The 24,487-nt window shown below is 38.4% G+C and overlaps 1 protein-coding gene across 3 annotated transcripts; it reads right to left on the bottom strand.

Annotated features, from left to right (window-relative positions):
* Positions 1-2,511: 2,511 nt before the first annotated feature.
* CD274 (CD274 molecule) lies at positions 2,512-23,306 on the bottom strand. Of its 3 annotated transcripts, none has more exons than XM_005891359.2 (7): positions 23,215-23,306; positions 18,849-18,914; positions 17,407-17,748; positions 11,455-11,739; positions 9,156-9,263; positions 7,680-7,739; positions 2,514-6,286 (listed from the first exon to the last, which is right to left on the bottom strand). In XM_005891359.2, the coding sequence occupies exons 2-7, from the start codon at positions 18,898-18,900 to the stop codon at positions 6,264-6,266; spliced, it is 870 nt and encodes a 289-aa protein (XP_005891421.1). In that variant the 5' UTR covers positions 18,901-18,914; positions 23,215-23,306; the 3' UTR covers positions 2,514-6,263. The 3 variants fall into 3 exon arrangements, with proteins under 3 accessions (XP_070231952.1, XP_005891421.1, XP_070231951.1); XM_070375850.1 differs by lacking the exon at positions 23,215-23,306 and adding an exon at positions 22,989-23,105; XM_070375851.1 differs by lacking the exons at positions 7,680-7,739; positions 9,156-9,263 and having other exon boundaries at positions 2,512-6,286.
* Positions 23,307-24,487: the final 1,181 nt, after the last annotated feature.

Genomic DNA, 24,487 nt, shown 5'->3' with positions numbered 1-24,487 from the left:
ACGTGAGAGTTGGACCATAAAGAAGGCACCAAAGAATTGATGCTTTTGAACTGCAGTGTTGGAGAAGACTCTTGAGAGTCCCTTGGACTGCAAGGAGATCCAACCAGTGAATCCTAAAGGAAATCAGTCCTGAATATTCATTGGAAGGACTGATGCTAAAGCTGAAACTCCACTACTTTGGCCACCTGATGTGAACAGTCAACTCATTTGCCATTTCATGGCATCTGGTCCCATCACTTCATGGCAAATAGATGGGGAAACAGTAGAAACAGTGTCAGACTTTATCTTTTTGGGCTCCAAAATCACTGAAGATGGTGATTGCAGTCATGAAATGAAAAGACACTTACTCCTTGGAAGGAAAGTTATGACCAGCCTAAAAGCGACCGATGCTGGGAAAGATGGAGGGTAGGAGGAGAAGGGGGAAACAAAGGATGAGATGGTTGGATGGCATCATCGACTCAATGGACATGAGTCTCAAAAAACTCTGGGAGACAGTGAAGGATAGGGAGGTCCAGCATGCTGCAGTCCATGGGGTTGCAAAGAATCCGACACAACTGAGCAACTGAATGATAACTGCTTCAATTTGGTTAAAATTTAACTTCTTAAAAATATTTATTTATTTATCTGGTTGCACCAAGTCTTAGTTGCGGCATATAGGATCTCCCATCTTTGTTGCAGCATGCAGGATCTTTGGTGGCAGCATGCAAACCCTTAATTGTGGCATATGGGATCTAGCTTCCTGATCAGGGATTAAACCCAGACCCCCTACATTGAAAGTACAGAGTCTCAGCCAGTAGATCACCAGGAAAGGCCCTAATCTCTTTTAAAATACAGATAATTCTGAAAATATTTAAATTATAATAGGAAAAATTTGGCTTATAATATTAATTTCCTTGAAACTCAGGGGGCCTGGAAGAGGGAAAAATTATAAAAATGAAATGCATTTATCTTCACAAATTTGGTTTTGTATATATATAGTGAAAAAGTTAATTCTGAATTCTAAGTTTTAAAATAGTAGTAACCTATAGATGACACCACCCTTATGACAGAAAGTGAAGAGGAACTAAAGAGCCTTTTGATGAAAGTGAAAGAGGAGAGTGAAAAAGTTGGCTTAAAGCTCAACATTCAGAAAACGAAGATCATGGCATCTGGTCCCATCACTTCATGGGAAATAGATGGGGAAACAGTGGAAACAGTGTCAGACTTTATCTTTTTGGGCTCCAAAATCACTGCAGGTGGTGATTGCAGCCAGGAAATGAAAAGATACTTACTCCTGGGAAGGAAAGTTATGACCAACCTAGATAGCATATTCAAAAGCAGAGACATTACTTTGCCAACAAAGGTCTGTCTCTAGTCAAGGCTATGGTTTTTCCAGTGGTCATGTATGGATGTGAAAGTTGGACTGTGAAGAAAGCTGAGCGCTGAAGAATTGATGCTTTTGAACTGTGGTATTGGAGGAGACTCTTGAGACTCCCTTGGACTGCAAGGAGATCCAACCAGTCCATTCTAAAGGAGATGACTCCTGGGTGTTCATTGGAAGGACTGATGCTAAAGCTGAAACTCCAATACTTTGTCCACCTCATGCGAAGAGTTGACTCATTGGAAAAGACCCTGATGCTGAGAGAGATTGGGGGCAGGAGGAGAAGGGGACGACAGAGGATGAGATGGCTGGATGGCATCACCGACTCGCTGGACATGAGTTTGAGTAAACTCTGGGAGTTGGTGATGGACAGGGAGGCCTGGCGTGCTGCGATTCATGGGGTCGCAAAGGGTCGGACACGACTGAGCAACTGAACTGAACTGAACTGATATGTTTCTAAAATATTTAGATAAAAATACATTAGGTCCACTTGTGGCAGACAGTCACATCCTGATAAATGGGATTGGAGTAAAACCTTAATGAAAGCTCATGGTCCATTTTCAGGCTAACTTTCCTACAATATAGACCCTTCCAATGTCACAAAATTTCATCCAGAACCATGACCACCAAAGCCAGCCAGGAAGTCTAGTCAGAAAGGTGAAATATTCTGATGTTAGCTAAAGATTTTTATTGCTTCCATTGCCCAGCAGTAGCTTAAACATTATATCATCATTCTACAAAGATACTGATGCTTTTTCTTTAGAATCATCTATAATCTGTCATATATTCTTAGAAATAGTCATCATTATCTTTTAAGAGTGTCTGATTTACAGAAATGATTAAAAGTCTCTTTAAAGTTAAGATTGATGACTATGTAAGTTAGTTGACACATTAAATCTCACTGTCCCACCCTGTGCCAGGCCTTAATCCTCAACTTTGTTCTAGGTTTCTCACTTCCTTTTCAGAACTTGATGACTGAATAAATCCAGCTTCACATGCATGGGCTTGCATATCCATGTCTACTGATCTGAGAAGAGTACTCTTGTAAAGGAAAGTCCCTTCATTTCCTTATAGTTCTTTCGAAGATCACTTTTCTCTCATCTCCCTTCCCTCAGATCTTCACAATAGTGATCTGAACGTCACAATTTTGACTCTCTTCTTGGTACTATCCTAAAGGAAGCTATCTAGTGAGAGAGGATGAAAATTTTCAATACAGTCTTTAAAACATCTTTTGATATTTTTCATCATATGGGTTGCAAGAGTATACTGTGTAAACATAGAAGCTATGCTTACATAGCTATGAAAAACAGAACTAAGAACGTAGCTGAAGATATTCCAAGTAATTGTCTCCATCACGATGTTAAACTCAGAATGTTTTTATAAAACATGTAGGAAACAAGAAAATCGATATGCAGATGAACTGAGAAAGAAAATAAATAAGAATATTTTATTAAATTAATGCATGTGTAAACAATGACAAATGCAGAATTAGATATCATCTCTGCCTATATCATTTACAATGAAACACAAGACAAAGGAATAAAGTGCCTTAGAAATCCAACACCACAAAAAGGCATTAAGATTTAGGAATGAACAGATTTCACCACTTGCTGAACCAAATTCTTGCTTGTACTTCACACAAAACAAAGGATACTGTCACTCAAACAAGGGATATTGTGCAAATGAACATGTACAAAAAGATAAGAGGAAAATTTCTGTTGGAAATTCTGTTTCTTCAGCCTTCAGTTCAGTTCAGTTCAGTCGCTCAGTCGTGTCTGACTCTTTGCGACCCCATGAATCACAGCACGCCAGGCCTCCCTGTCCATCACCAACTCCCGGAGTTCACTCAGACTCACGTCCATCGAGTCAGTGTGGCAAAGCAAAGAATATTTTCCTTGTCACTGATCCAGGTGAGTGAGGAGGGAAGAAATATTCTGGGATCTCCTTAGAGGGCATCTGAACCTTTGGAAAGCAGTATCTTAGGAGACCTGTGTAGTGGTAAGAACTGGTTGGACTCAAGGGTTCAGGTAGCTCACAGGCCTCACAAGCCTTTTCTTACACAAATGAGGATCTAGGGTCAAGGTTCTTGACTGGAATTTCCAAAAAGAACACATATTTTAAAAGTGCAACATCAAAGTCAAGTTTATACTCAAGAGAAAACAGAAAAAAAAAAAAAAAAAAAGTTCCAGACATGATTCTGTCATACAGACTTAGCAATAAAGTCATCCTTTAAGGCCAGGTTGACATGGTACATTCTGGAAAATCCATTGTGAGAAACACATTATCTCTTTGAGAAACATAAAATAAACCAAATCCAAACACAGTCATAGAGCAAGTACTCGACAAAGGCTGGTTGTCTAAATGTAGTAACTATTTGGTGTGTATCACCCTGGGACTGTAGCCTGCCAGGCTTCTCTGTCCATGGAATTCTCCAGGCAAGAATACTGGAATGGGTTGCCCTGCCCTCTTCCAGGTGATCTTCCCAACCTAGGGATCGAACCCACTTCTTTTATGTCTCCCATAAGGTCAAACGTGGGTTTGATCCTTGGGATGAGGAGATCCCCTGGAGAAAAGCAGGGCAACTCATTCCAGTATTCTTGCCTGGAGCATTCCATGGACAGAGAAGCCTGGCAGGCTACAGTCCATAGGGTTGCACAGGGACATGACTGGTGACTTAGCATGCACACACATCTTCTGAAAGACACTAAGAGGCTATGGAAAAGATGACCTAGAACAAACAAGACAGTGCCCAGCCTCTAGGAACTTCACATTTGTTCTATCTAGTACATAAGAAATAGTATATTAAATAAGATAGCAAAGTGCACAGCAGATGCATAATGCATTACCACTTATGTGGAAAAAAAGCAAAAATCAAAAATATATACATTTTGTAAGTATTTCCACATATATTCACAGAATATCTTTAGAAGACAAATGAACAAAAGATAAGAGTGGTTGCTTCTGTAAAGGGAAACTAGATGAGTAGGAGGATGGAATGGAGACTTTTTAATGTCTCCTATAGGACTTCTTGAATTTTAAATCATGAAAAAGTATAAATTCAAAATTCAGTTGCATTTAAATAAAAAATAAAACTCTTATTAACAATACCAGGCCCTATATACATAAGCATCAAATTTCATGGCAAAGGCAAACACATCAGGGGTAAATACAGTGATAGAAAAGGATTTGCCAGTCCAGGTTCGATGCACGATACTGGATGCTTGGGGCTAGTGCACTGGGATGACCCAGAGGGATGGTATGGGGAGGGAGGAGGGAGGAGGGAGGAGGGTTCAGGATGGGGAACACATGTATACCTGTGGCGGATTCATTTTGATATTTGGCAAAACTAATACAATTATGTAAAGTTTAAAAATAAAATAAAATTAGAAAAAAAAAAAAAAAAAAAAAAAAAAAAGAAAAGGATTTCAGGAGCCATTTTCCATGGTTTTAAAGAATACTGATATCTCATAAACTGAAATCGCTTTGATTTTTAAAATATTTACGCTTTTCAACTGTCCAGGAACACACTGACTGGCTACCCAGAGAATCCCCTCCTTTGGAAGCTTTCTAAACTTTCCTCCTCACAACATTTTTCTCCTCTTATACCTAGTGCCATAAGTGCATTATAGCATATTATAGCAATACATTTTCTTATTGATGTCCTTATTATATTATGAGGTCCTAGAGGGAAGTTTCCTTATCTTGCTCACATCTGTAGACTCTGCCTGGCACAGTGATTGACACGCTAGGGCACTTCCTAAATGTTCGCTGAATGAACATGTCTTAAAGTAAAGCATAGCTGTAAATTATATTCTAAAAGGACAGAAGGTTAAAAAGTGCTTTTATTAATTCTTTAATAATTAAAAAAGAACATATATATATATATAACTGAGTTATTTTGCTTAAGAGCAGAGATTGGCATGACGCTGTAAATCAACTATACCTCAATTTAAATAAATAAATAAATAAAAGGATGAAGGGTGACACCTTTGGAAATCTGAAGTCTGCTATATATTGCCTTGGTCACGTTTCTGTACCTCTGCTCCCTCAGCTGTGAAACAGGTAGAATAATAGTGCTTACCACAACACAGCTGCTACAGGGATGAAATGAGATTATATGCACACATAGTTGTAAAGCTGCTATTTAAATATAAGAGATATTTTGGTAACATATCTTATTTTGAGGTCTGAGAATAAGATTATCTGAGTCAATTGAAGTATCAGTGGGTTAAATAAGGCATTAAAAATATCTTATACAAACTAATGGTTTGTTCTCTATGATTCGTAAGTACTGACAGTTATAGAGGATATCAAATACTTTAAAAATACTACATTTCACTCGACACATACAAGTCATCGAGCAGTAAATTTGGTCTGGTGACAAAGTGTTACTTTCTACTACAGCATATCTTTAGAAGAAATTACTCACAACCACACTTATATGACAAGACCCCACAGACTAAAAATAAATAAAAATAAATCATACTCACACACTGTGGCAACACTAGGATGTTCAATCAACCAGAAGACAAATCAAGACACTGAGTAAAGGCAAAGGGCACTTCTGTAGGAACTGACCATTAAATCAGGGAATCTCAACCTGTTTTCTAAGATGAGTGATGGATAATGTGCATGGAAGTTCATCATTTAGAAGTGTCCTTTCTCCTTTTCACATGTATTGATGAGTCTTCCACCATTCGGAAGTACCAATGTTTCCTTCCAGGGTACCTTTATTCCTTCTTCCTTTGTCCTCCTCTTCTTTCTGAGCTTCTGTTTTCGGAGCTTGGGCTTTTTAAGTTCTCCATCATCTGCAGCCCCCTGGCCCACTGCATACCTCTGGTCTGATAAACCCAAACCACAGGCTGAGAATCCCTGTTTTAAGAGCAGAAGTTTCAACACTGGATTACGTCTCCTCAAACTGTGTAGCTGGAGAGTAAAAATGAGAAACATAAGATATATTTGCTAGAGGATATAATAAGCTTTCAACAAGACAAAGAAACATTATTTTTATGCCCAATTCCCTTTACATGATAGACTGTAACCATCTACTATGGTTTGCCAGGAACTGTCCTGGTTATGAAACTGAAAGACTCATGCTCTGAGAAAACCCTTACTTCTTGGCAAACTGGGATGGTCTGTCACCCTAAGAAGCTCCAAACAACACTCACTAATTAGCTTTACAACACAAATGAGTGTTATGGAGTACATAATGAAATATGCCTGAGCTTGTCCAGGGTAATTAGACTAACTTTAAACCTGGGCTTATTGTGAAGTTTGGTTTCAAATTATGTAAGAAGAATCAGAAACCTTAATATAGTTTTCTTCTTAGTTCAATGATCTTGATTGGGTGAGGTCTTTCTGGACTTCTACAAACGTAGACATTTGTGGTGAAATAGATTTAAGTGAACAGGTTAAGAGTTAGGTTCCATGGTCAGATTAGTAGGCTCCAAAGGAGATCCAACCAGTCCATTCTAAAGGAGATCAGCCCTGGGTGTTCTTTGGAAGGAATGATGCTAAAGCTGAAACTCCAATACCTTGGCCACCTCATGCGAAGAGTTGACTCATTGGAAAAGACTCTGATGCTGGGAGGGATTGGGGGCAGGAGGAAAAGGGGATGACAGAGGATGAGATGGCTGGATGGCATCACCGACTCCATGGACGTGAGTTTGAGTAAACTCTGGGAATTGGTGATGGATAGGGAGGCCTGGCGTGCTGCGATTCATGGGGTTGCAAAGAGTCAGACACGACTGAGCGACTGAACTGAACTGAACTGAACTGAAAGCCTGATTTTTGTCAAGACTTGTGTTCTTGAGCAATTCATATTACCTTCTTGACTCTTAGCTTTCTCCATTATAAAACAGGATAATCTAGTATTATCCTGGGATAATAAAAAAATAAATCTTCTTTGATATTGTGGAGGGAGAAGATTGAGGTATTGTACATGAAGCAGTACACACAGTGCCCGATATAAAAGTTTCATCTATCTATCTACCCATCCATTCATCTATCACCCATCCACATAAATCAACTTGGTCCCCTAATGTAGGCAGATGTTAGGATGCAAAGCAAAGGGCCTAGCAGAGAGAAGTTGCCTCCTTCTCCCACCTCCCCAAAGGGCATCCCTCTACTCCCCTCTGCTATCCCTAAATCTCAGACTGTGGGAACCGTTCTTATATCAGAGTCTTGAGACAAATAGGAGCTGGTAGTTCCAACACTCAGCATTCAGTAAAATAAGGGGAGATTATAATGATAGCTTTCCCCTCGTTCTTTAACTTTTTGTTTCCTTTCTTCAACTTCCAATCCCTGCTAAAATTCTTACCATTTTGTTGCTTTGAATTCATATCTCGGGTGCCACATTTTTCTACATCCATCATTCTCACTTGAAGAAAAAAGTTATTTTTATTTTCATGTAATACAACTATACATCCCACACAGTGACTCAAGTTTAAATCCTAGGTTCCTATGAAATATTTCTAATCCCATAGGAAATCTGGTAGACTTCCTTTTTCCAGGGGTCCCAACAGTTTAGAACACATATCTTGTTCCTAAATTTTCTTCAGGGGTATATACTTTTATTTTTTATTCTTCCCCCACAGATGTACCATATCCTGAGACACTTTATTATACTTTAGTTTTCTAGCCTTTTCTAATGTCAGTTAATGATTTTTCACATGGAAATGCAAGTTGTGGTCACAGCCACTTCCTTGGACAAATCAACACCACCTCAGGATCTTCCTATCACTGAAACTTGATCCATATAGTCTGGCTGTTTCAGTTCTCTGTTTGTTAAAAGAAGCTGACCTCCACTCCCTCAATTACACCCCTTTCCCAGATCCACCCACCTCTTAAGGGGTTGTAGGGAATTTCTCAACAACTATTGGAATTCCCTTCCATTTTCCACTTCCCTATTTGCCATCAGATAACTCTATACACAGATCATCATCGGATCCTTTGGTATACTTCTCAAAGTATTGGGGAAATGTTTACTCTGAATCATCTTAAAATGAAAGGAAATTATTTGAATAGACACATTTTCCTGAATTTTAATTGTCCCCTTGGGTAAATATAGAAATATACACATTAAAATTATTTTGAAAACTATATAATACCTTCAGCAAACTGCTCTGTGGTAAAAGTATCACTGTTCTACATAAGGAACTATTTTTATTATTTAAAGCTCCCAGAACCCAGTTCAATATAACAGTGTAACTAACTCAAGACAAATTCAACTGAAACCAACAGGCATGTTAACTTTTTCTTTCCTGTAAGTCTGTGATTATTTGCATGATAGAAAGAACTGTTTAACACTTGGTCTTCTTCAACCTCCATGCACACCCTTTTTCTCATGATCTTCACCCTGCAATCCTGCACAGGATAATATAACTGCTGTGAAACAGTGGAGTATCTTTGTGCTACCTTGCAGAGGCAAGCCAGGTTTACCTGCAGCCATGATCCAACTCTCACCCCCTTAGAAATGTTACTACAAGTGTTTACTGCCACCCTCCAATTCAAATGATGCTACAGAATGGTAGCTAAAAATATACTTTGCATGACTGAAAGTTGGCCCTCTAAGGGAAGGCTAATAGAAAGGCATTTTATAAATCACTGTTTCCTGTTAGGGGCACCCCTAGCATTTGAATAGGGTAGAATAGTTTTCCGATACATGGGACTGTCCTGCATATTACAGGAGATGTAGCATCCCTGGCTCTGCCCAGCAAGTGCCACTGTGACAACAGTAGCACTCTCATACATTTTTCCACAACCCCACCAGAGACTGTCACAATAAAGGAAATACCATCTCTTTTCAGACAGAAGATGACTGCCAGGGTTACACTCAGGCATAAGAAGAGAGCTCCCAGAGTCACCAAGTGATTCCTCTTTTTTGCTGGATCTAGATATGGTTCTGAAAAACAAAATAAAGTGAAACTGACTAAAGATAAAATTTTCTTTGGGAGGGATCAAGAGAATAATCATCTTTGAAGTTTAATTTAGGTTAGCATTTTCTTAAGTACCAAAAGTTCCTTTCCAATGAGTGGCTGGAATGGTGAAATACCTCAGATACGGAAATGGGGGCAACATGGAAAACTGGAAGCAGCCCAGGTGTTGGACAGGTGGACCTGGGGTTAAGTTCTGCAGCTACTCACTAGCTTTGAGTTCTCTGGCAAATCATTTAACCAGTCTACAAAATGGAAATGATACTGGAATTTTTGTCAGGCTAAATGTTAATAAAATGCTTTTCACAGGGAGTGGCAGCTCAGTATTATATGATAGCCTTGATTATTTCTCTTCTTGCATTCCTTAATATAAAAGCTAGCAGCCTACTGCACATGGCAAAGATGCAGTATGATGGCTAATTGGCACTCCCAAAAGAGCTCCTTCTTCCCCACATCTGTGGCCATGATTGTAGATCACAGTTTGCTTTTTTTCTCTCTCCATCATTTGAACACCTTGGGACATCTAATCATTGGCACTTTTCACCATTCTATCTCCAGCCCCCTGCAGGAGGAAAAGTGGTCTTACGGCACATGATGCTCAGAGACTAACTCCCACCTCCCACCATTAGCCATGATTCGTGATTACTTAGTTCAAGTTTTAAAGCCACAATCATAGTTAGTCTTTCTCTAGTAGCTGGCAGTTTACAAAGTCTGTCAATAACTCTATGAGTTAGGTGTGCCAAGTATTAAAGAAAAAAATCGCGAGGTGACAGATGAGAACACATATTTCAAACAGTTAGGTGAGTTAACCCTAGGTCTTCCCACAAGTAAGTTGTTATAAAACAGCTTTTAAATGGCAGGGAAATACTAATGCAACTCCTCCCAAAGTGACTCTTTAATTTTTCTAAACTGCTTTTGTTCTTTTTGTTCTTCGGGCTACCCTGGATTGTCTTTTCCTATTGTTTGCCTTTTCTATTCAATTTTTGGTTTGTTTTCTCTGAAGTATCAGAGCTTTACTGTCAACATCTAGTGGGGGGTGAGGAGAGTGTGGTGAGAAGTGCCTCTGAGAAGACCTCTGGGTTTATATTAGCATCACGCTCTCAAGGCTCACCTTCTCTAAAGGTCTGAGCCTCTCACCAGATTATATCCTGCCTTATCCACTTCTGTAGGAAAGTGAGATAAAAATATAGCTGATTCTGTGCAAACAAGAGTCTCAAATCATTTTCACGCATTGTAGCCCATGTATTTCCAGGATACTGTTGCCCAATAGGTTATAACTATGTAAGAAAAGTGAAAAGCACAGGAGAAATCAAGTCGCTTGCCCAGGGGAACACTGATTTATGCACTAAGAAGACTTCCTTGGAGGAGACAGAACGGGCAGGAAGGCACTCTCCCATCTGGAATAAGATAGAAAAGTGCATCCTATGTGTTTCCTGCCACAGAAACTCTGGAAAGAAGGAAACAGCTGTGACGTACTCAGATCTGGATTCCTGAAACATGGCCTGAGTTGAGTCTTCCTCTCAGGTGCTCCCCCAGATCCCCCCAGCCACAAGAACATTTCTAACATGAAATGAGATTGCCTGTTTTATTATCCATTTCCTGCAGAGGGTTAACTGTTTTTTACTTTTCTATGAGCCTCCAATGCCTGGAACGTACAGCATATTGAATAAATACTTGCTTAATGTTTCAGTTCAGTTCAATTCAGTTGCTCAGTCGTGTCCAACTCTTTGCAACCCCATGAATCGCAGCACGCCAGGCCTCCCTGTCCATCACCAACTCCCGTAGTTTACGCAAACTCATGTCCATCGAGTTGGTGATGCCATCCAGCCATCTCATCCTCTGTCGTCCCCTTCTTCTCCTGCCCCCAATCCCTCCCAGCATCAGAGTCTTTTCCAATGAGTCAACTCTTCACATGAGGTGGCCAAAGTATTGGAGTTTCAGCTTTAGCATCAGTCCTTAATGTTTACTAAGTAGAAATATGACTTGGATGAATGGAAGTGAGGAAGCAGAATGCATTTTGTAAATGTAGTTCATTCACATAAATATAATTTATTCATTCATTCATTCAACAAACAATGAAAGTTTATGATGAGCAGGCATCAGGCTATGTACCAAGAGACAATACTAGGCACATTTTAATTGAGATGTTCAAAATATTACCTGGGATGACCAACTCAGCTGTGTTGTTTTCCTCATGACCTAATCTCCGAAAAGTGCAGTAGAAAATTTTGTCAGCTGTTGTGTTGATTCTCAGTGTGCTGGTCACATTGAAAAGCTTTTCCTCCCTCTTTGAACTGGTGATGCTGGTTTTGCCACTCAGGACTTGGTGATCGCTACTTGTCCAGATGACATCAGCTTCAGGGTAACCCTCAGCCTGACACGTTAGTTCATGTTCAGAGGTGACTGGATCCACAGAAATTGTATGGTAGATTTTGCGGTATGGAGCTAGGTCATGAACAAAAAGAAGGCATGGCTTTCATTTAACACAGAACTAGACATGTGGCTTTTTGGTCTTGTCAACCTTAGATAGAATACCAATCCAGGCTGTTCTCAGAGAAATAATCTTAAAGCTCAGATGTCTCAGCAGTGGGGAATGTCTGGTAGTTCTGCCTCAACTCTTCCACTCATACTTGGGCCAAGTTTGGGCTTAAAGGAATACCTATCTTGCTAGAAAAAGTATATTGCTATTTTTATTGAGGTCAAAGTAAATGTACAGATTGTTTGAAAAGAGAACTTTCAACTTTAAACCAGTAGTCTTTTTATCCAAATATAAAACATGTCTGTTCATTTATTCAAGTCTTTATATGTTTCTCAGTAAAGTTTTATAGTTTTTATAAAGGACCAAATTCTTAAATTTATTCCTGGACATTTTCCCCTTGTTGTTGTAAAGCTGTCTTCATAAATACAAACCTCTCCAGCTGTTCAGCATTGTTTTCTTACATTTTATTTAATAAACAGAAAATTTCATTTTGATATGCCATTTACTTTTTCAACATTATGTGAATGATCAGAAATTAGGAATGCAAATAGTATTATGTCATTGTAAAAGTTGATACATGTTCCTGAATGGTACTTTTTAAAGTTTAAGTGCATTTATAGGATTTTAAAATAGTTTTAGATTTACAGAAAAGTTCCAAAGATAGTATAGGGTACCCGTGTACCTCTCCTCCAGTTTCCCCTACTGTTACCACCATTACCATGGTACTTTCATCCTAACTAAGGAGCCAACACTAGAACACTACTGTTAACTAAATCTTATACTTGGTTCCATTTCACTAGATTTTCCCTACTGCCCTTTTGCTGTTCTTGGATTTCATCTAGAATACTATATTATGATACTTATTTTTTAAACCTTTTAGCTGGTTATTTTAATAAATCATTTAACTTCAATTAAATTTTAGATCATTAATTTGGGATGCTTTTAGGATTAAGATATCCAATGTACTGAATATTTTAGTAGATTAGTGCACTTATATTGCTTAAGAGCTTTATTTCATTTTTATTCATTACAACTATGTTAACATGTTATTATTCTGTTGGCATAATTTTTACTCCTAATAGTTTAGTGTTACCACTAATGGTATAAGAAGAAAATATTAGAACTTATACACTCATATGTATTTTTATCATAACAATTAAGAAATAATCTAAGCTTAACAAATTTTACTGACTGACACTGCCCCTCACTTCATGTGCCTCATGAGAGTCTTAAAGGAATAGAGGAATTTTATAACACCAAAGGGAAGACAGTGACTTGTTTGAGATTATTATAGATATTCAGGTTCTCTTATCTAATTTTAACGAAACTAACCTGCTTACAAAATGAACAACTAATAAAAAGGTTTCCCACAAAGAAGATGAGCATTTAAGATATTACCAATAATTTAAGCAAAAACCAAAAGGAAATGTCAGGAGTGACACTTTTTACCACAACTTTATGAAGTAAAACAAGTACCTAACTCTACAGGACAAGGCATTGGTTAAAAAAAAACTTCAAGATTGTCAAGACCATCCAGTTTGGGTATCAATGAATTTCACCTGAGATACACTCTGCTTTGAAATATTAGCTGATGATAGTGAAGCATCATAATTAGTAAGACATTGAAAATACTGTTTATTAAATTCTCATGTCATCTTTTTAAAATTTGTATTTTTTATATTTATAGATTGTCCAATGTATTTTCATATGAACCATATGAAATTGGTGGTATTCAATTTCTTTTGCCTTTAAAACTGTCAATTTCTTATGACATAAGCTATATACTAGCACAAATATATTCTTTATAAACACACATGCACATAAATATATTTAACATGCTTTCCTGATGGGATAGATAATCAAAAACATTTGCAGATGATTGGTTTACTAGATCTGGAGTACACATGTGCTAATCCAGACCATGAAAAGTTAACAGTAGTTTTAAGTCAATATATTAATATAGCTCAATACACAATTTGGAGGTAGAAACACAGAAAATAAAACCTGGCTGTTAAGGGCAGACCTCAGAGCCAAATTGCTTGAGTTTAGAACCTGGCTTCATCACTTAATAGTTGAATGAAGTTGGCAAATTACTTAAATTTCTTTGGATCTCAGTTTCCTCATCAATGAAATGAGGAGAGTAACACCACATGTCACTGACTCTAAGATGTTACCTACTGAAAGATACACTCAGATTTCAGAGCTAGTAAATGTGAAAAATATGCATTTTTAACATGATAAGCTCTGACTCCATGCAGTCACTTAAGGATTAAATGCGGTAATACAGGCAAAGTGCTTAGGGTGGGGCTTGGCCCTTAAGTACTACAGAATTACTGCTAGAGTTGCTCTTCCTCTTCTTACTGCTACCAAAGTGCACTCACGTGGTATTCTTTAGAAAGTACTGACAGCTCCTGACGAACAGCCTTGGAAATAAATTTTCATATATCCAAACTTGTTCAAGTTTCAAAAATTTTAGATTTATCCTATTTGAGGAAATACATCATTCATTCATTCAAGAAGTTTTTTTTTTTATGTGTTCCTGTCTTACTACTACTCTTATATGCCAAGTCCTAGGAAAACAGCAATAAATATAACAGACCAAAGTCTCTGTCTTTGTAGACTGTACGTTCTAGAAGAAGAAGAGAGATAATAACAAAATATATAGGTACATTTATATGATATGGGGTCAAATGCTACAGAAAAAACTTAAACAAGACTGGTTGGTGAATTTGGGGGAGAGATGGGGGTGGTAAAGCAGTTAATCCTTGGTCCATACAAACAAATTAGCTTTATCAGGATAACTACACATACTTTGTTCTTTAAGTTGCCTAATCCTATTTAAGCTTCCCTGGTGGCTCAGAGGTTAAAGCATCTGCCTGCAATGCAGGAGACCTGGGTTCAATCCCTGAGTCGGGAAGATCCCCTGGAGAAGGAAATGGCAACCTACTCCAGTATTCTTGCCTGGAGAATCCCATGGATGGAGGAGCCTGGTGGACTACAGTCCATGGGGTCACAAAGAGTAGAACATGACTGAGCAACTTCACTTTTTAATCCTATTTAAGTTCTTGAAAGTATAAATGGGCACTTCATTTTCCTGGCTATAGGGTTCAGTGTTTAAGGAAAAAATAACATTTTCAACTGAAAAGTCAAATGTCTGAGAATCTGGTATTTAAACAAAAATGAAAGGTGCAATAACACCAAAGTGATAATAATAATTGAGTTAATCTAAAACTAAACTCAAATTTTAGTTTTGAAATGTTTCACCTTTAAAATCCCATGGTGACTGAACTCCCTGTGGGGAAGCTGTGAGACTACATGTTTGCAGTGATGGGAAGAGAAGCTCAACAGCTTTACTCGTGAAATTATTTGCATATGGAGATGACTCAGGAGTTATACTTCCCTGAGTTGTAAAGCTCATGTAAGCCAGCATGGCTTCAGTGCAATGAAAGCTTGGTGTCTGGCTTGCTTTCAGTGCAGCACAATGTAACCTCCAAGACCACTGTGTGCAAATGACAATGAGATGTTCTGGGACTAGGATGCCAATTTAGTAATTTACAGTATGAAATGGAATGGTCAAACAAATCACATCCTCAAGTCTGGCTGGTCATCTGTTTTGCTCCATCAAGGACCCCACCTTGGAAAAACCATCAGTGCTGAAAGGTTTTCTACTGTGTTAAACTACAGCAAAGAAAATCACAATCCACAAGGGACATTACAGAGCCCAGAAAAACTGGAAGAACAACTTTACAACAGGGACAGCTTTCCCACTCTCTGCATACTCCCTACAGGCTGATGAGAGACTCTTCTTATGGAAGCAGAAGATTATACCCTGTACTTCCTTCTAATTCATTTATGCCAGGCTGATACTCTTCCTACCCACCCAAGATCTAACAATGCTGGCTGTTCATGGAGCTAAGTCTTGATCATTTCTTTAATACCTTGAAATATAGTATGCCTGATAACTGCTGATAGACTGAAGAAAAGTTAAAAATCTCAACCTGGGATCCCATCAGCTTGTTTTTATAAATATCGCTCTGGAGAAACATATGGTAAGATACAATTAAACTAAATCTATTTCATAAGACAAGTGAGATTTTAACAACAGTAGCATTAACTGAGCCAAATTCAGAGGCCCAGTGATACACCATGAAATAAGACACATTCCTATATAAATTTTATTTTGAGTGTATAATGATTAGTTACTTTTATGATAAATGTAAACTTTTCTTATTCATATTACAGATCTTCAGATTGATGCTTAGGTCAGGAATAGAAACACCAAGGAACACTATTTAACTCTAGTCACATATTAAAAGGTCACCATGTGAAAAAAAGAAGCAAGCAGATATACCCTCAAAACTGTGACTATAGATGGCAGATTCCAACTCAATATCTGAAAGAAATTACAAAAGGCTATGGAAAAGAGGTCCAAATGACAAGAGTATCATTGCAGTAAGTATGTGAATAGAAGATCCTTTGTGGAGATTTCTTTGGGTGTTTGGACTAGCTGCTCTCGTCTGGGATTCTTTCAGCTCTCAATTTTGTGGATCTTAACAGTGAAAGCAGGGGTGGTCAGCTAAGGTGTTTTCCTTTATTTAGCTAGCTGCTGCTGCTAAGTCACTTCAGTCATGTCCGACTCTGTGTGACCCCATAGATGGCAGCCCACCAGGCTCCGCCGTCCCTGGGATTCTCCAGGCAAGAACACTGAAGTGGGTTGCCATTTCCTTCTCCAATGCATGAAAGTGAAAAATGAAAGTGAAGTCTCTCAGTCATGTCTGACCCTTAGTGACCCCATGGACTGCAGCTTACCAGGCTCCTCCGTCCATAGGATTTTCCAGGCAAGAGTACTGGAGTGGGTTGCCATTTAACTTCTCTGTATTTAGCTAGAAGCAACCCCAAATTTTGAACCCAGGTGACCATATATCATATTTATAGGTCAGTACCTAGGAATTGGACATTCACAGTTCCTCTTCAAGGCTCCAACATAATATTGGCACAGATGTTTAAGATGAAAGTGTGCCCAGTGAGCACAGTTCACACACTCTTCATTTATTCAATACTTGATATGATTATTTTTTGCCTTCATAGATTGACTTCAAGTCTTTTTGAATGTGAATTTTACAATGGGATTTGTTTTTAATATATGTATTTACATTTGACATAGAGAGTTTCCAAGGAAGGAAAATGCTGGCAGACCTCATAAAACTGAGAAACAGGTACTAAATTTAAAAATTCTTGGAGGAACATACAAATAATGATATTACCTTTGCATGCCATGAAAGTGGCAAAGGGAGGAGAGACATTTTTGTAGTTCATTGTATCCTCTTCCATAGTATGTGAATTATTTGCAAGTATGTGTATACATATTACTTTTTTAATAATAAAAAAGTGAAGCTTGGGAATTTTTAGGAAAACTGAATGTACTGTGAAACATGACTGTCATGTTTGGCTCTAGATCTCTGGGGACTATCAAACAGGATGTACTCAAGCAAGGCTCATTGGATGAGTATGCAAATGAATGAATAACAGACTGCTGCTGTGGAAAGTGAAGCTGGACTTCCAAGAACAAAAAGTTCAACACTGAGATATGGTTTTAACAAAGGTTGTGCCTTATTATCTATAATAAATCTTACCGTTGACTTTCAAAGTAATCCGCTTGTAGTCGGCACCGCCATAGCTGATCAAGCAACAGTAAACCCCCGCATCCTGCAATTTCACATCTGTTATCTGAAGTGCAGCCTTTCCCAAGAAGAGCTGGTCCTTCAACAGTTGGGCCCTCCCATGGTAGCTACTGTGCTGAACGTTTGGGTCTTCCTTCCCATTCACAAACTGAATAATTTTCTTATCCTCCATTTCCCAGTAAACAACTAACACAAGCAGGTTTAATTGTTTGTCTACTGGAAATCTGCATTCCAACGTCACATTGCTGCCATATTCTACCACATACAGGTCCTTGGAAACTGTGATAGTAAATGCTGAAAAGAAAGATGACCAATCTTTAGAAGATGGGAAATTCCTCAAAAAATTTATAGAATGAGTCCAGGATTTACAGAAGCTTTATCTGGTCGTTTACATGATAATTACACTTACGGACTTACTTCCCTGAAATATTTATTTTATCCAGTGAGCCTGAGACATATCTCACCCCCAAGTTAGAATAATAAAATTAGCTAAACAAGTTGTCCCAAAATTCATAAACATACACTACTGTAGAACTAGTACATGGTAAAGGGGTACTTATAACCAGGAAGACTTTGTTTCATGTGGACATCCCCAGAATGTCCTTTGACTGGACACTTATTTGCCTTTTACATAGTCTAAATCATAGATTCCAATGGATCTCTCTACTTATTGCCCCAAACTCTTAATCAGTTGTCTGGCCAGATGAGTATAGAGATTTAGGGAGCATCTCAGGTTGATGCAGGTACTGTGTTACCCTGACATTCCATGTACGCTACAATTCTTCCTTAGGATATACTTATTGGATAAAACAGGTCATAGAGCAAGGTGGACAGAATGATCCTGTCCTTATTTAAAACAAATATGTAAAAGTATACACATAGGCCATTTCCCCAGATATTTTCAGTAATTATTCTTGGGAAATAGATAATGGATAATGAGTAATAGATGGGCTTCCCAGGTGGCACTAGTAGTAAAGAACCTGCCTGCAAATGCAGGAGATGTAAGAGACGCAAGTTCAATTCCTGGGTTGGGAAAATCCCCTGGAGGAGGATCTGGAAATCCACTCCATTATTCTTGCCTGGAGAATCCCCATGGACAGAGGAACTTGGCGGGCTATAGTCCATAGTGTTGCAAAGAATCAGACATGACTGAATCAACTTAGCATGCACACAACGAGTAATGGATATGGGTTAATTTTGTTTCTTTCAGTGTGTCCATACTCCTTATATCTTTGTCCAGTGAAACAGGTTTATGAAATATGTTTATCAATTATAATGAAGGAAGAATAGAAAGTCCTCTATATAAAAATTATATCCGTTTTATTATTTCACTTTTGATCTTATAGTTAAAATATTTAAAATATAGAACCTAATGAAAGGATTTTGTGTCTTACCTTTCAGCAAACAACAGTAAGCCATGAATGTTAAGACACTATATATCCTCATCTTTCTGGAATGACCTAATTATGGAAAACAGAAAAAAGGAAACTCCTTTACTCAATAATTGAATACCCAGACAGTATGGGACTTGGCAGTTCTAATTCAAACTGTCTACTGATAACCAGACAGTAACTGATTTCTAAGTGTTACAACGCAGCAGGGAATTTAGAAGTTCAATACCTTCACATAATATCCCATAGTCATATGAATCTAAGTGAAAAAAAAAAAAGATACTATGATGAGACTTTAAAAATTTAATTACAAGTCCTGGAAAAAACTTGTACACACAAAAGAAACCAAGATGAAAATATTGCACCAAAATCCTCTCAAATATCTTATGGGTTTTTTTTTCTACAGTGTAACATCTCTAGAAATCCAAGCCCGCCCTATACAAAATTTCAAAGCAAGCAGAATCTGACTTCCATGTTTCCCACCCTTCAATGCCTTTTCCCCTCAGCAGCTGAATACCTTCATCCTACTCTTTAACTATTCAACTCTTTCAGATTATCATCCAAACCATGCCAGTTCTCGTCAAGGTGCCATCTTTCCAAAATCTCCTCTTTTGTCCTTTGCTTATTCCAAATTATAAATTATATTATATTCCCTCAATAAACTGATTCCACTAGTAGCAGGGGGAGTGAGAAGGAGAAACAGTTGGCTTCAACCACTTCATACTAAGATGTGACTCACTCACAGCCTCCTTTCAGTGGTATCTGCCTCGATTCTACTCTTCATCGTGTCATCCTGCTTGAAATTCTACCAATTCTTTAATTTAGCAAACATTAACTGAATACCTTTCCTGTGCCAGGCACTATTTTTGGCATTAGAGATATAGCAGTGAACAGGAAAGAAAAATCACTCTCCTCTAGGAGCATATATTCAGTAAAGGAGTAAATAGAGAAGATTTGGGCTATAGTTCAGCAAATCTGTTTACTTATTAACATTTTCTCATGCTATACATATATTTACACACTTTGAAGAGAAAGACAGTTTTCCCCCTTAAGAGTCTCTGTGACCTTTGTATACACACAAAAACTCACAATTGATCAATTAATCAATGCTACACATATGTAAGGCAAAAGATTTATGCCATATATATATAAATAGCTCTAAAAATCAGTAAGAAAACTACATACAACCCAACAGGAAAATGAGCCAAAGGTTCTACTATACAGTTCAGAGAATAAGAAATACAAATGACATCTAAACAAAGGGAAGGATTCTCTATCTTACCAATGAAGAAAAGATAATAGTTTAAGACACGAGACATAATTTTTCACTTATTTGCTTGATTAAGAGTATAAGTATTCCTAATATTTAGTGTTTATGAGGATATGAACAAATGGGTTTCCTTACCAACCACTGATAGGAATGTGAAGTTATATAACCTTTTTTTTTGGAGGGCAATTTGGTAATCTCCATTAAAATTTTAAATGTATATGCCATTTAGCTTTCACTTCCTCTCTAAGAAATATATCTTACAAAAACAAAAACACAAGCATATGACAACAGACATCAAAAGATTTTAGAGGCACTATCTGCTACTATCTAGTAGTAAAGTAGTAAAGGCCAGGGATGCTGCTAAACATCCTAGAGTGCCCATGACAACCCCTGCAGCAAAGATACATCTGGTCCCAAATGTCAACAATGACACGGTTGAGAAACCTTGCAACCACTGTGAGTATTTCAGTATATATTTTCCTTCTAGATTTTCTCCTATGAAGCTTTTAAAAACAATTAGACACATAACTCCCACTTTTTAAATTTAATATTTTGATGATTATTTTCCATTTTGCCACACATTATTTATAAGTATCTTATTTAGTGGCCCCATAATGTTTAGTTTCCCTGCTGTTAGGTATAGTATTGTGTTCAGTTTTTAAAATAACATAAGTATTTGTGTATTCAGCAAATATTTGTTAAGTGCCTACTGTTACCAGGTCCCAGGCTAGGCCCTGAGGATAGATTTTCCCCAAGTAGAACTGCTGATCAAGGAGAAAGAACATTTTCCTAGTTCTTGACACATGTGGATAACTGGTGCCAGTTACACTGTGTCTTCACCTGGCACTTATTTTATATATATATATACACACACATATGCATATATTATTCTCATTTAACTACAAAAAACAAGCAAAGAACTATTGCATAAAACAGAGGCACATTAAATCCACTCACAGATTTCAACTAGTTTTTCCAGTGTTTATGACATGCCTTGATGGAGTTCCTATCTCTTGACAAATCTGGTTGAAAATTTTAGAGGTAATGAAAGTTTACTGGAAGGTGAGGGATTAGATCTGATATTTACCTAAGTCCTCATTATACCTCCTCTTCCAGGGCTCCATTCCTTTGGAGTACAGCTATTGTTAGTGAGGGAATAGTAGGGGGAAGGTAAGAGACCATGTAAGTAGACATGGTCTTTGACCTCTAACAGTTACCTGGTGGCTCAGAAGGTAAAGTGTTTGCATGCAATGCGGGAGACCTGAGTTTGATCCTTGGGTCTGGAAGATCCCCTGGAGTATGAAATGGCAACCCACTACAGTATTCTTGCCTGGAAAATCCCATGGATGGAGGAGCCTGGTAGGCTACATACAGTCCATTGGGTTGCAAGGAGTCGGACACGACTGAGAAACTTGTTTCTTTCTTTCTTGACCTCTAAACCCCACATCAGGCAGTTGGGCTAAGATAAGAACACTAGCATCTTCTTCAGATAAGAAACTCAGTATAACTAAATTCCCAGACAAGAACTGAGACATTCAAAGAGTAAGAAAATGTGAAGTAGGAAAGAAGTGATGGTTCATTCAGGATGGGGAAGCAGGTTTGTCCCTGGGGGAACCCAGTATACCAATATGGAACTGATACTACTTCTCTATCTCACCAAGGTAGGGCAGACAAGACAGAAAGTCAGGGAAAAGAACTCAAGTTTTCTTAAAAGCAAGGACTGCCGTGTTACCTGTCAGTTCAGGGTTTCCTTTGATTTTTATCTGATGTATATGAACTACAATTTGATTTTTAAAAATTCCTAGAGTTTGAAAATGTCTCCAAGCAAGGGGAAAATCTGCTCAATTAACAGATCAAAATCGTTGATCTATTAAACCTCTGTGCTCATATTCACTCTCTTTAGTTGTGTGCGACTCTTTGCGAGCCTATGTTGTCAAACTCTATTAAACCCGACTAAATCCTGTGCCCTAACTCCCTCCCTTTAGTCACACTGAGCTATTCTACATTTCCCAGGTGTGGCTTCAGTTCCACAGTATTTCTGTGGCTTCCTTTAAGAACACACTCTAACTATTGTCCTGTAACCTCTGTCTACTCTATTCTACTGGGGGAAAAAAAAAGTTGATTATTAATTTTTTTAAAGAGTATCACAGTTCTAATAAACTGCTGGGCAACTGTCAATATGAACTGGCACAACCTTTCTGGAAGGCAATTTTCAATCTGTATCAAAGGCTCTTAAATCATTCAGACTTTGATTAGTAGTTATACTTGTAAGAGTTCATCTGAAGGAAATAATCACCAAAGTTCCAGCTTTTATAAGCAATGAAGCTGGGTGAATGGCTAAAATAGTGAACCTCTAAATAATCTTGATGTCCAGCATGAGGGGATTAATTTTGTTTGGTTATCCAGCACCATGGAATGTAGCCATTAAAAAAAAAAAATCACATATTTAGAAAGCAATTTTAGAAAGCGTAGAAACTCATGCACATTAAGCCCCAAAACACAAGGTGTAATAATGATATGACATCCCTGTGAGACAAATCCAAACTCAACTTTGATATAGGCTAGGCTCAAAGTGTTAAAAAATGCTTTAACATTTTCCCCCTCAGGCTCCTCATTCCCTCCTTCAGGACTCCTTTAGTCCTCAGAGCAGACAGAGCAAAGAACTCCGGTTTGGTATCCTGGCTCTTACAGCAGGAAGGGGCCTCAGGAGATGCTGCGGCTGTGAGCACTTACCCAGCTCAGACTGCTAGTGAGCGGCTGAAAGTGTACTAGGACTCAGGTGTCCTGACCTCCAGTCCAGAAATTTCCCTCTAGACCCGTTTACCCACCTTAGGACCACAGTCATGAACGCGCAGAAACATGTATGTACTTACAAGACAAGCAAAACTAAATTCCGCCTAACGAAAAGCTGAATTTGTTACTTGTTCTTACTAATTTTGACAAGTAATCGGCTTCACATCACCGAAACCATCACATGCTCTCCCTTTCCCTTCTCCTCTCTCCATCCCAAAGAAAGGGTCTCTGTGGCAGTCCCGTTTTAAAGTGCCAAGCGAGTGAGGCAGCCAAAGACACTGGCCAGTGAGCGAGAACGCTCCCTACCTGCCGGCGGGAGAGTCGCGGCTGGCGTTGAGACTTCGGCGCTGTGCCCCGGACTGCCAGGGCCACCCGCAGCTATGAGCTCGCGTGGGTGTTTCTCCGCCCACTTTCTGACCCGCCCCGTAAGCGCTCAGGGGACTGGATTTTCCTTACCCTGACCCAAGCATGTGAGTTGGGAAATAAACGCATTATCCATTCTTGGAATAAAAAGATAGATAAACCAAAAGTGAAACTTAAATCCGGCTTCCCGTAAATCAGCTTTTTAAAAGAAAAGTTTCAAAAATGAAAACAAATCATTATCTGACGTTTTAAACAGTATTTAGAAACAAAGCAACCTCGGAAATCATCACAGATGTCCGACCTTGGTTTTGCCTTAAGAATCCACACTAAATTCTGCGATGAGGTTTCCCTTTTCTGATAAAAGCTCTTTTACAAGATGTCGGATCATCCTGACATAACTCGATCTACAACATATAGAAAGTAAAACGATATTTCCCTAATTACTCATTATACCTCCTCTTCCAGGCCCAGATGGCGTTGATTTTTTTAGAAAGTAAGTGTATGTGTATGATAGGAAATGTATTTTTAAAACGTGGATTTTGTTACTTCCTCAAAGTTCCTCGACATAGTGAAACCATTAACTGCCTTGTCATTAAAATAACTTCCCATCAGGACTGACACCTTTTAAGAATGCTCTGGGGATCCTGCTATTTTGCCTCTTTGAGATCCTGGTTAGGGTAGCACATTCTAGGTATGGGTTGAGAAAATCCTCTGGTAACTCCGGATCCCTGGCTGAGGGCAAGCGGAAACCACGTGACTCACACTGAGGAGGCCAGGATGGTTTTAAGCACCACCGAACTTCTAGGTGCATCTCTCTTGCTCTTTCCTTCTGGCGCTCTAGGGCGGTCTCACTGTCCGTCCCTCCCTCCCGTCTTTCTTTTTATAATAATTTTACATTGATAAATTGGACTCTTCATTGCTTGCTTTTCCTGTTTATTCATCTCATTGGGCAATTCAAAATAGGGATAATGAATGAATATTGAGATGTTCATTGTCATGGTTAGGCACCTGCTTCCCAAGTAAGGCCTTTCACATTCTTAGAATATCACATATTTTTTTATTATTATTATTTTTTAACTTGGAAAAATATACAAGATGATGCTACCTTTAAAATCTGGTGAGGGGTATGAAATTCTCTTTAGCCTTAATAAAACTAATAGACTTGGAGATTTAGCTCAAATCTCTTTGAGACCACATGGTGGAATAGAATCATGTT

The sequence above is a fragment of the Bos mutus genome, chromosome 8 (genome assembly GCF_027580195.1).
Source record: "Bos mutus isolate GX-2022 chromosome 8, NWIPB_WYAK_1.1, whole genome shotgun sequence".
Lineage (NCBI taxonomy): Eukaryota > Metazoa > Chordata > Mammalia > Artiodactyla > Bovidae > Bos > Bos mutus.
Note: the sequence above shows the minus strand (reverse complement) of the source record. Positions and strands in the feature narration are given on the sequence as shown.